Genomic DNA, 13,025 nt, shown 5'->3' on the forward strand with positions numbered 1-13,025 from the left:
TAGAGAATCATTCTCTGGCTGACCGGCTCCATTCACACATCAGTTTAAAATGACATTACACAGAGTTTATACAACAGAGCTGGCAGGGTAAGGTCAGCTTTAGGTCCACTACGAAATAATCCACATACATATCTAGAAGAGGTCAGGGTTGCAGTTCATGTGTGAAAGCAGCTAAAGTGAAGCTGGAGAACAATATGCAGAGAAAGAGGCTGAACAAGAATCTGATACACAAGATATAAGTTAGCATGCGATATGGAAAACAGAGGCCAGATTACCATTCAGTCTGAAAAAGGCTTTTGCATATTTGGACTACAAAGCTGTTAATCAGTAAGTCTGTGTTTACATTTCTTTTTAAGGAAGACAAAGATAAACCACAGTGCATGTGAGGAACAGGTTTGTTAAGCATTGGAAGGACATTGGCATGTATAACATACAGTATGTTATAGCACTTTGATGATGTAAGTTAAGATCTGCAACTGTTTAGAGTAAATACAGCTACTGGAATTCAAGAGAACTCAGGCAGAAATGTCAGTAGATCCAACAGAGCATGAGGAATGTATGGAGACGTGAGGTTTCTGAATGCTGTGAGTTAGTGGCAAGACTGTAAAACAAGCTGTCATAGCACCACCATCGGGCCGCAGATTGTAAGTCTTATCAACTAAGTAGCGGGTGAGATTTTGATCCTGTCTGGAAAATTTAGCTGCTACAGCTCTCACTGGGTGGTTGCTAATATTCACAGGCTTGTTAGTGGGAGAGAGGAGGGTGACTATTAAAAAAATCTATCAAAAATAACTACATGATTTCAGCATTTCTACTATAGGACCATAGAAACTGCAGCTGGACCATGACTAACCAGATTAGATATGTTCCCTAACCATGTAATGTTATTTTCCATGCATGAGCATTTGAATGGCAGTTCTTAAGAATAATTAGTTGGCAATGGCAAACTCATGACAGAAAAACAGAATATAACAAATGGTCTTGAAGAAACTGAAAGCACCAATATGAAACAACAATAATCCTGTGCTGTAGTCTGTAGTGTGTGCTCCTTACTTGTCCTTGATAAGGTCAGAGAGAGCCGCCTCAACTTGTGTCTACCAAAAGACACAAGCTCCCTGGTGGGTGTCCTCCTAGCTCCTATGGGAGTCCTAGTCGAGGTGTAGATTCGGCCCCGTGGGGAATACTTTACTGCTGACGGGCTGCTCCCCCTCTCTGAACCACCTCCACTGTGGACACAATACAGAGGGCAAAAGAGAACAGTGTGATCAGGAAGACAACAGAGGTTACTACTAAGCACATTATACCAGGAAAAATCTATGTAATTAATGTATAAGCAAACAACAGTCTGACATGAGGAAGGGCACATAAATATACAGTATTAGGGAAATTATGCTGCCACCTTCTGGCTAAAGACGGTTACACTAAAAAAAATTTCAAGAGCATGATTAAAGAAGGTCTCAGAGCAGAAATAAACCTAGAAGACAATAAATCAGATCATGTGCATGTTTCCATTATTTACCTGTTAGCAGACTTCCTGATGATTTTCATCCTGCTGCGGAGTTTGAACACACCAGGGGAGGAGGGTGAGACTGAGGCACGTTGAGGTGGGGAAACAACAAGCCCTCCTCTCACTCCTTTGCTGCTTTTTTCTGAAGACCAGTGGAAGGCAGATCTACGACGAGCCACAGCTGTTACTGCTGTTGCTGCTCCAGAGGTACCCTGCCCCGCCGCCTTCCAGCGATAACGGCTGCTGAGTGAGGAGCAGGTTGCCTTTTTAATTTTAGTAGAGGGAGTGGAGGGCACTCTAGGTTTCTTGGTGGCCTCCCGCTTATCCAGAGCCCTCTGAGCAAGAGTGAGAGCTTTGGGTGATAGTGGTTTTCGAGACGTCTTGGCTTGGGCTCCAGCAGAGGAGGAGACCCACTTGTACTTGGAGGTCTTGGGGGCAACAGTGACCGGACTAAGCTTTCGGGGTAACTTCTTGGCAGGGGTTCTCTTACTGACTGTGAATGAGGGGGAGCTTCCACTGGCAACTTCAGCCTTCAAGACTGATGTTGGGGCGACAGTCACTGCTTTTCCTGTGGGTGTCGAAATTGAGCTACCTTGTCTGGGCTCCACTCCTCCCACATTCTGGCTCTTTACCCAAGTGAACTTGGATTTTTTCAAAAAAGATCCACCGACTTGTGCCTGGCTGGTCTGAAATGTGACGTCAAGGGAGGGTTGTTTTGCTACCTTAGACAGAGCAGAGAGAGGTAATGTGGTATTGCCAGTCATAGGTACTGTTGGAGTCTGTTTAGTCTCACTCCTGGTTTTTCTGGTCAGGGAAGGTTTGATCAGTACTTCAGAGCTGCTCTGCAAACTGGTCGAGGTATTGGTCTTGACTGAAGAATGCACTTCTGAAGAAGTACTGACAGGCTTTCCTGGAAGAACTACATGCCTGCTTTTAGCCCTCAGCTGAAAATCTTGAGTCTGTCTAGATGGCATTTCATGTTGCATGCTAGTGCCTGCTGCGCTTGCATCTCCTTTTCCACCCTGATGCTGAGACACAACTGCCCCTTCAGCTCTTTTACATAGACTATCTGTGGATGTTTTCTTTGTTGCATCTTCCTTAATCCCTGTGACGCTGCTTACATGTCCATCTTTCTTTTGTTGAGCAATCCCTGATGATAAAGTGACAGCTGTGGTTCTATCACCTTCTTCTCCTCTGCTGTGGCCAGGCAGTGACAAGCTGTGAGACACAGGTTTGGAACTAGACCGATCCACAGAAGAGGAGGCAGAAGCTGAGTGATGTCCGAAAGAGGATTGAGGGTTCTTGTTATTCAGAGAGTACGTTTTCCTCCAACTTCCACGTGTCTGAGGAGCATAAGGCCTCCCTCTGGAGCTGTGAGGATGGATGACAGATGTGCTGTGAGCTCTGCCTCTGGCTGCTGCTGCTGGAGCCTCTAGAAGCCTCTGCTCAACTCTTTCGAATGGTGTGTCACCATGGACGCTCTTGTGTTTATTGATGAGATCTGGGAATTTAAAAATAGGTGTGATTTGGTTTGTGATTCTGGTAAACAAAAACAAGAAAACATAATGAATGACTGTAGCTGTTACAGCACTACAGTGTGGCACAAAGGAGAGGACAGTGGGAGTGCCTGAAATTCACTGGTCCCAGCATTAATTTTCTTCCTGTAATAGTAAGATAGTCTAGAGTAGCATTGGGTTTTGGAGTACTGGTCTGACATAAATGCCATCTGAAGACACTGTCTCTGGGAAAACAGCAAGACATTTTTCACAAATTTTATCTTAACCCGACTGAACCTTCACAGTGTAAACCACTTGATACTGTTCTGATAGATTTTGATGGCCCAAACTTACTTTCTATTAAGACCATCGTACCCGGGCAGAGAGCTAAAAACAACATACTCCAGTGTAGTAGAAAGTCTGAAATACAAACTGTACAATAAACCCAGAGTAAAACATAACAGGGACTAACGTTAGGAGCTGGAGCAGAAACACACAAGAGCAGTGATGATTATTTAAACTGGAAATTTTCTTAGTGGCAATTATTAAGAAGCTGAAATCACCACACTTCCAGGACAAGTGTTCAGGAGACTGGTGTGCTTGAACTCAACAGCCTCATGACGGCAGAACAGTTATTAACTCTGTCTAATCCTCTGTGCTAACTGTGATCACAGGAGACAATGATACAACAAAGCTGGAGGAAAATGTGACGGAAAGAGGTGGACTGAGATATTTGCAGCATGAAAATTTGACATCACAGTACCAACCCGATCCTGTAATTAGTTAGATCAGTTACCAGCATGCTTAGCAGTTGAACAGTTTAAACTGTCTGGTTTGATGTGTTGTCATGACAGAGAACCGCCGAGTAGAACTATTAACCTGTTACTGTTAGCTAACCGTTACCGGCAAAAACAACCAGTTAACGCGCTTCTACCAGAGATTAGACACGGGTTTATTAACTAGGTAAATCTACATATAATATTCGACAATATGGGGGGCAGTGACATGCCTATTTTTAGACGTGAGTAACGTTAACGGTTGGTTTTTGACGGTGAAGGGGAAGCTAACGGTTAACGTTCTTGTTTAAACGCCAGAAAGCGCGGGACAGCTCACGCTAACGGCAGCTGCGAATAGTCAGTAACATTATTTTCTCAACCCGCTTGCTACTCGTAAAACTGTCCACATTTACAAAACAAGACTTACTCTGAAGAAGTTCAATTTGCCTCTTCAATGCTTCTCTCTCCTCCATGTTTACGCTTGAACTTGTACGTCATCAAACAGCGACTAACATAGACCCTTGCGGATGACGATTTTTATATTGTCCAATCACAGAGTACAAACACGGGCGGCTGTGTGCCCTCAGTAAAGTCGTGCAGGGTGGAATTTCATTAGAGACCACTGTCGTAATTTTAGGCAAAATCTGGTCAATATAATGCACCCTAGTTTAAGTAGGAGGACACATAATCTCTCTGGATTATCCAGAATAATTGGACCAACTGTTTCTAAAAAGAAAAGCTGCTGTTGCGTACTTCTAACACCATACTCACTACAAATAAATTAGTTCACCTTCACTGTGCTGGGGTCATATCAGAATTCATAGAAAGATATATCTCATACTCAAAACACACAAAAGACGACATTGCAGTCATGGACTCCTTCTGGCTCTGACTGGTTGTTTCCAAAGTTTGGTTCTTTGTTTTGAACTAATTTGATAAAACGGGTGGTTGCCTGTGAGACTACACTGAGGGATAAAATCTCTCCCAACATAATCGCACGATGTGCTGTTGGCTGTCAACTGATTTGAAAACAACTGAAACTTTTCCTTCAAAACGTTAATGACCTCTTTCGAGGAAGTACACTTTAATTGTTAATCTGTTTACAGACTTGTAGAAACTTCTCTACAAACTGTAACTTTCACCAAAGGAGCGAAGCCACAGATGACGACGCTCTGAAAAGAAATGAAAGGGGAAGTGAAACTTATCGAGGCAGCTGGTTGGACATAAACCAAAAGAAGCGCAGATAAAACAGAAAGAAAACTTTAAAACTGCTGAATAAGTGAAGGTAATGCTAACTAAAGCTAAGTTTGTCACAGACGGTTGTTTGAGAAAGTCTGGAAAACGACGAGTTATTTCTAGACTGGAGTTGTTCCATTAACTTTCCATTTAACGTTTGTAGTGTTAGCTCTGATTTCAGTCTGACGTTGTACAGTAACAGTGTTTATTACTGTCTCCAGCTAACTCCAGCTAACTGACTTTATGATAGGCTTATTGTTATTGTACTTACACTTGTGCTTATACTCTGTCTGGGCTGTGTGTGTGTGTGTTTCTGTGTTTCTGTACAGCACCCTGCTACATCACCAGCATGGCAGCAAAAGAAAACCATTACTTCATCATAACAGAAAAACCGGAATATCCTGGACATGTCAATGTTGGAAGCATATGTTACACCCCTGGATACAGGTACAGATCGGTGGTCAGAAGATGTCCCTCTCCCTCAAAGTTGCCAGTCATCCTCTTCAACTCACATTCATCATTGGATTATGACATCCTCCTGACTTGCATGAAGCCGCTGAGTGAAAAGGAAGCCGAGCTCCTGCTGGCCTTGCCTGATGATGCAGAGAGACTGAAGTGGTTCACAGACAAAGCTGCTCTCCAAACAGCTCTTGGACTCACTGAGGGCACTGCAGTTATTGTGGAGGAGGGAGGAGAGGAGTTGAAAGGCATCATCCGCTATATTGGGGAGCTGACAACGCCAACATTTTCAGATCGTTTATCAGGAACTTTCTTTGGGATTGAACTGCAGGTGAAGTGTCAACCAAAAAAACAAAAACATATTTTCCCGCTTTCCCTTACTGAAATCTGTCATGCTTATACAGACGTTTATGTTTCATTTGTTTTGAAGCCTCCACCTCAGAAAAATGGAGGATGAATTGAATTGTGTCTGTGATGTTCACAGATCTAAACACATTTAGTTTAATGTGGCATTTTACCCTAAATAATGTTTGAAAATCATCAGTTTCTTTATGAGCTAGTCTGTCAGACTTTCTCTGAGTACAGTATTTGAATAAATTATTTTGCTTTCATTTCTTGCACACAAACCATCTCCATAAGTAACAGTGTATATTCCTGAGGCCATGAGCAGTTTTCACTGGAACTTCTTTTTACATGTTACATTAACTTTACTTATCGTGACATTTCTTCCCAGAAACATCCACATAGGAATTATTTCATGGGTAGAAACTAGTTCAGTGGCATAGTTTCAGCAAGAAGGCATTGCATTGTCAAAACTTTTTTGGTAGCAAAACCAGAAGTATGTGCATGGCTGGTCCTGAAAAAGAGGATTTTTGTAATGTGGATGAACTGAGCCTTTATACGCTTTTCAATAAAATGTACATATTAGTTTTTGATCTGAGAATGTAACCAACATTAATTCAGGGGTCCTGCTATGCTTCTCTCCACCCACAGGGACCAGACAAGGGGAAGGGGAAAACCGATGGGTCCTACCAGTATCAAACCCTCTTCACCTGCGCAAAAGATTGTGGCATTTTTGCCCCATTTTCCAGAGTCAGGCCTGTGGTTCCCCGTTCCTTGTCGCCCTCAGTCCCAGAGACCTCACCCCAGCTACAGACAGATGAGCTAATCCCAGGGGACAGGGTCACTTACCTAATCAATGATAAATGTCATCCATGGAATGGTGTTGGATGTGCAGGAAGTGGATGGACAACATTTTGTTCAGATCTCTACTGTAAGAATATTTCAGTTGATTATTGGTGAATTAATCAAGGTTTTAAATGTCTTAAAATATAAGTTAATTCAATTTGTAACCATCCTGTTATCGTTTAAACAACCTCCTCTGTGACTCATGCTTTCACTTTTTCACAGCTGATCACATGATCACTGTTTATCCTGCCTGATCAGTAGCTGTTCAGGCTTCCTTTTTATGTACTGTGAATGAGGCAGTTCCTTTTTGTTTTCTCATATCTCCACATACTGTCACAGTTTGAATGTTCCTGCTCATCCTTGAGTTCTCTGACACAACCAAACCATTCAGATGTAAAACCAATTTGCCACTTTCTTAAGCACAAAGTTAACAGTTTGCAAGACATTTGTAATTTTTCTTTGCTGGTGTTTCCAGGACACAGACCAGAATGGGAAGAGAGGAGGTGAAGTTAGAGTTCCACTAGACTCGGTCATGAAGGGAGAGGTTCCTGCAGGTTGGAGCAACTCTTCTCATGATGAAGTGTGAGGCTGTTTCACACATTTGTGATCTATCTGACCCAAATATATTCTTCACTACAGAGCCAGAGAGCATGGACATTGATACACCACCAGTGGAACCAAACACTGATGATCTGTACACAGGTCTGACTGTGAACTCTGTGGTGGAGGTGACCTTGGGTAAAGGCAACGCATATGGAATCATCCGCTGGATCGGCAATTTGACTGATCGAAAGCAGCTGATGGCTGGACTAGAGCTGGTAATCTTTACATCAACACGTTACTGTGTGGATTCAAAAGTTGTTGGTTGTTGTTTTTTTTTTCTTTCTTTAAAATGGCACTGGATAACTTTCCCCCCTATGTTTCCAAGTGGTATTAATGTTGGTGCCGCTGTCACAAAGAAGAATATAAGTTTCACCACTGCTCAATTTAGAAAGGTCATGGTCAGGAAACATGTGATTTGTTCAGATTATCAAATGGACAATGAATCATCCATTTGTTTCTGGCTGCTAGCAGCAGCATTAGCAACATGGCTACTGCTCTCAGCCTGGCCACTGTCCAAAATAAATCCATAAAGTTGGTCCTAGAGGAAAAGTCCAGGGCTGAATTTCTGTCCCAATCTGACCGTGGCTCTCTCCATCGAGTGAATGTTTGACCGAGGTTCACTCATGTTTGACTTCTTCTATTCTCCCTCTTCACCTCTTTGCCTCCTTCAACAGAGGAGCTCTTTTATTTTTTCTGTGTAGAGTTTCCACAGTTACTCCACTTGTTCCACCATCTGCCATTTCCACTACCTGGGGGAAGCTAACAATAGCTACAGGAGAAAACATAAGCGCTGTCTTGTGTTTTGGTTGTACAGTGGCAGACGCACTTCTTTTGTGCTGCCAGTTGAGCCTTAATTTTACTGCGAAAACAAAGAATTGCATAGTGAAGGAGAGGCTTATAGGGTGCCAGTCTAAACTGTGATGGTGTGCAATCACCATTTACTTCATAATGAGTCAAAACAAAAAAGTTGTCTATTTCCACTTTAATTTAACTTTGGATTCAGTTTCAGTCACTGGTCAAATCAGTGTGTGTTTTCCTCTGCAGGAGGACGACAGTGGAGTGAGTGATGGTACCTTTAAAAACGAGCGTTACTTCTCATGTCTTCCCAAGAGAGCTCTGTTTGTGAAGCTGAGCTCCTGCCGCCCTGACTCACGCTTTCAGAGCCTATCAACCAATCACAATGAGGAGATGCCAAAACCTGACGACACAGGTTAGAACAGGATTGATTGACTAACTTGTAACTCCCAGCATTCACACTGGAATATTGACTGTTGGGACACTTAGTGTCCCCTTGTGGACATTGTAGTTCTACCAATCATCATTTAAAAAATATAAGAGGAGACATCAATCAGTAAAAAAGAAAAATGTCACACACAGGGATATTGTACATTCAGTTCTTGTATTGTATTTTGTATGTTTTGCTACCTACATACGATGTGTGTCTTAAATACTATCTCACATGAAGCTGAATGCTTCATTTTCCAGCTGGTCCCACAGCTGGGGGCAACACTGCATCAAACATGATTGTGTAATGTGTTATGGTTTAATGTGTTTACGTAGATAATAATTTGTGTGTGTGTGTGTGTGTGTGTGTGTGTGTTTGTGTCAGACATAGAGACAGATCACAATACAGGGAAGCTGGAGACTGTTCCTCCTTTGAGCGCTGAACAGGTCAACCAGATTCTGATTGGACGAATGAAGGGGATTCAAGGCCACTGTAACTCCTGCTACATGGATGCTGCCCTCTTCAGGTCAGGATGATGAACACATGATCAGAAATAATATGTATTTAAGGACATGACATGTCAAACCTCTGTTCTTTCTCTGTGTTTTCAGTTTGTTTTCCTGCTCCTCTGTGCTGGACTCTATGTTGTTTAAATCAACTGCACCTCAAGATGCCCCAATTCAGAGAACGCTGCTTCATGACATTGTCAACCCCCTCCGCAGGTGCTTTTATGTATTTTTACCAGCCGCCACAGCGTGCCTGGTATTGTCTTCACTTGTGAGTCAGTGTGTGTGTGTGTCATCATGGCAAAATATGGTCCTAGAGGCACCTGCTGTAGCAGGAACTAGCACAGAGGTGGTTTTTAGTATTCTGACAGGTGTTTATATGTCTGTCTCTCTGTGGACAGATTTTGTCACTGCAGTAGTTTCACAGCTCTGCAGTTGAGATCAAAATGAAGGAATAGGGCTGTCAGAAGTAGGGTTGCCCCCTACCCCCCACTTTACACTCCTGGCCCAGATTTGTTTTAAGTCATGGATCACTATATCCCAATTTCAATCACTGCTGTCCTCTGTAAGACATTAGGTAAAACTACAGACCATCCTGTGATGTGTGATCCCGTCACAAAATGGTCTGTAGTAACACATTTTATCATTTTTGTTAAAAACACTATTTGTTACGTCGTCTGTTCTTTGCAGTAAGGGCTTTGTTGAAGGGCGGCACATCATGAAGCTCCGACAGCAGCTGCAGAAACACGGCTACAGTCATTCCTTCACCACAGATGAGAAGGGTTAGTGCAACCTGCAGAGCTGTTGGAGGCTTAAAACCATGTGATCTGGTTTTTCTTTTTTTTTTTTTTTGTTTGTTTGTTTAAAGTGACTGTTGATGTTGTTGCCTTTTAGACCCAGAGGAGTTCCTCAGTGTCATCATGCATCATATCCTCGCTCTGGACCCTCTTCTCAAACTGTACGACACCACTGTTAAACACTGACATAATAATGGTCCTCTATACAACTGGAGTAAAATGAAATGTTGGGACTTCTTTATGGAATGATCATTAATCACTTGTCTTCTCCCATTTAGCTCAGCTGGAGGTAAAGTACAGGATAGTTACTGCTATCAGATCTTCCTGGACCAGAACCACAGTCTGGTTCTGCCTACAGTCCAACAGCTGCTGGAACATTCCTTCCACAGTTCAGGACTCAAACTGGCAGAGGTGACACCCCCTGGATTTACTCTCTTCATACACTGTAACACTAATACACCAAATGGACCATACTTTTTACTCTTTTGTCTCAGCTGATATCAGTCTGTGCAACTAATACAAAACTGTTTCTTGTTATATACGTCAGAGGATATCAGATTTTTTCAGCTGATCCTTTCCCTCTTTAATTTAAATTTTCCAGTAGATGGCTCTGTTGGACAGTTTCCTGCACCTCACATCCTCTCATCATTTTGCCTCTACTGTCTGAGCAGTGTTTAATCTTCTTCTTTCATTGTCCTTATGAATGCAGGTTCCCTCCTGTCTCATCCTCCAGATGCCTCGCTTTGGAAAGAAATTCAAGATGTTTGACAAAATTGTTCCTTCTCTGGAGCTGGACATCTCTGACCTCCTCTCTGAAGGTAAACAAACACACACACACACACACACAGTGCACACAGACTGAAATGTAAAAACAAGTGAATGCAACATGTGGTGTGTGTGTTTCAGGTCCTCAGCAGTGCATACTGTGTGGAAACCTGGCTGAGCAGCAGTGCTCCGACTGTTTTAAAGATCCTGTTTTCAGCCAGACGGGATTCAAAGTTTTCTGCAAGATGTGCTCAGCTCAGGTTTGTGTCTTTGTCTGGACACCTGCGTGACTTTGTCTGTCTTTGGAATAATTAAGGGATGGTCAGGTACAGAGGATATGGATTGACGTTATTACCACCTCACCAACTCTGGCTGCTGTTAAGGGTTAGAGCTGTTAAACAGGCAGGAAACCAACAAACATCTGTACAAAAAATAAAAGCCATCAGAATAAGATTCAACTATACAGTAAATCAGACATGTAATGATATGTAGATGTTGGAAAGTGGCCAGAAAATTAGCTTTGTGACACATTAAACGTACGTATATATAGTTGGTAAAGTGAGGTTAGTCCCAAACAAACCCTGATGATATAAGGAAATGACTCATGAACTGCCAATCACATCGCAGGAGTAGAGGTATGCATTGTGCAAGGTTTTCTTTTAGTTTCTGGAGAAGATAAAGAATAACAGATATCATTCACTGTAACTCTTTCTTTCCAGGTGCACTCTCACCCGCAGCGCCGGGCCCATCAGCCGGCTGCTGTGGACCTGCCCACAGGATACCAGGATCATGGCATACCTCACATTCAGGCCAGAGACAAACTGGAGCTGTTTGCTGTGCTCTGCATTGAGACAAGCCACTACGTGTCCTTCATCAAATATGGACCAAACAGTGAGGACTGGATCTTCTTTGACAGCATGGCTGACAGAGAAGGTGAGTGGTCTGTTTTCATGCACGGTCCCATCACGTACATCATTTACACAAATACTCTTTGGCTCAGTTGTTCGTTGTGTTCAGGAGAAAGAGATGGCTACAACATCCCTGAGGTGCAGCCTTGCCCTGAAGTCGGCGTGTACCTGGAAATGTCTCCTGCAGAGCTGGCCAATCAGGTGCCTCGAGACATGAAAGGTGTGGCCAAGCGTCTCTTCTGTGACGCCTACATGTACCTGTATCAGAGTACCACCGTAAGCCTCTATCGCTGAGAGGACACGTCGCCACACTGGAGAAGCTCTCTGCTTATTCATCGCACAACTCGTCAATAAGAAGAAAATATTGGTTATTGCCTTTACGGTTTATGTAATTTCCTTTTGCTCGATTGCTTTGTTATTTTTTTATGAATGTGTTGAAGTTCACACAGGAACATTTAAAACATGTATATTTATATAATTTTCTGCTCTGGGGCTGGGAAAGTTTATTAGGCTTGCAAAATTTATAACTATGTTTAATTAACGTAGTATCATATGAAGAAAAAGCACCAACTGACAATGTTTGCTCAGTATTTTTGCACTATAATCTAAAGACAAGAAAATCAACGTTGACAGATGTGCAGTATGTGTCGCCAAAATAAATGTTGCACTGTAATATTAGGATTTTGTAGTTCATTGTTTCTCCCTGGTGTTTGATAATTATCTTTAAAATTCATATTAAATTTAAATGATACCTGCAGACCAAACAAATCCACCAAAGAAGACAGTATAATAGATATAGTAGAGTGTGGCTTGTTATAAATGCCACTGCACTGCACTACTGTAAATACACAGTTGTTAATTTGCTCACCAATGTACCTTAATGTTTTCTGACTAATGAGAGTTTAGGATGGTGTCTGGACCAGTTACTTCATATGTCAGTAAAATTAGTTTGTATTCTCTGGAATATTTGATATTTTACCTCAGGAAATAAGTTGCTTTTTGACATGACAATCCTGTTTTCAGCATTCGAACTGACGTGTTTGGGATAATATTGTATAACATGGAAAACTGCAAAATTGGGAAAATTGCATTTAAATGGCTACTTAGGACTAAATTTGTGGCCCTCAATTTATACTGTAAGTTCATTGCTACTTGCTCTGATGTACAGTACAATGAATATAATGAATAAATAATAAAACACATCCCAAGTCCTCCATGTGTGTTTACTGAAAAACATTTATACATGTAGCTGTTTTTAGTGACAAAGGAAAAAACAAAGAATATTTGATGTTTTCATATTGTTACTCCCCACCCTTTGGCAACTCTATGGGGCACACAGCAGTCCACCACAGACCCAAAGCAACCACAGAAAACACCTTTAAAACAACCAAACCCATGGGATTTATCAACATAAAGACAAAATTTATCAAATAAAATAAAATCTATTTGAATTATTTCTCAGAGGAACTTTAAAACACAGCAACTGAACTGTTTCTAGGAAGGATTAAACATCCTACAGAGACACCTTGGTATTTAACGGTTGTTTTTAAGACACATAA

The 13,025-nt window shown here is 42.0% G+C and overlaps 2 protein-coding genes across 2 annotated transcripts in view; one reads left to right on the forward strand and one right to left on the reverse strand.

Moving 5' to 3' along the window:
* The window catches only part of zc3h3 (zinc finger CCCH-type containing 3), a 55,486-nt gene extending 51,190 nt beyond the window's left edge, over window positions 1-4,296 (reverse strand). The window contains exons 1-3 of the mRNA XM_018670918.1: window positions 4,207-4,296; window positions 1,520-3,008; window positions 1,054-1,226 (exon numbers count right to left, since the gene is read on the reverse strand). Of these exons, the coding sequence (XP_018526434.1) occupies window positions 1,054-1,226; window positions 1,520-3,008; window positions 4,207-4,252 (1,708 nt within the window). The 5' untranslated portion in view covers window positions 4,253-4,296. The remainder of the gene's footprint in view (window positions 1-1,053; window positions 1,227-1,519; window positions 3,009-4,206) is intronic.
* A 453-nt stretch (window positions 4,297-4,749) lies between these two features.
* cyldl (cylindromatosis (turban tumor syndrome), like) lies at window positions 4,750-12,668 on the forward strand. Its single transcript, XM_018670926.2, is given in 16 exon segments — window positions 4,750-5,064; window positions 5,345-5,805; window positions 6,468-6,686; window positions 6,688-6,747; window positions 7,138-7,216; window positions 7,302-7,480; window positions 8,310-8,475; window positions 8,875-9,016; window positions 9,102-9,212; window positions 9,687-9,778; window positions 9,891-9,954; window positions 10,072-10,204; window positions 10,503-10,611; window positions 10,700-10,818; window positions 11,278-11,491; window positions 11,576-12,668. Coding segments are annotated over 15 exon segments (2,313 nt in total). The 5' UTR covers window positions 4,750-5,064; window positions 5,345-5,364; the 3' UTR covers window positions 11,761-12,668.
* The last annotated feature ends 357 nt before the right edge of the window (window positions 12,669-13,025 follow it).

This window comes from Lates calcarifer, linkage group LG17 (assembly GCF_001640805.2).
Source record: "Lates calcarifer isolate ASB-BC8 linkage group LG17, TLL_Latcal_v3, whole genome shotgun sequence".
In the NCBI taxonomy this organism is placed as follows: domain Eukaryota; kingdom Metazoa; phylum Chordata; class Actinopteri; family Centropomidae; genus Lates; species Lates calcarifer.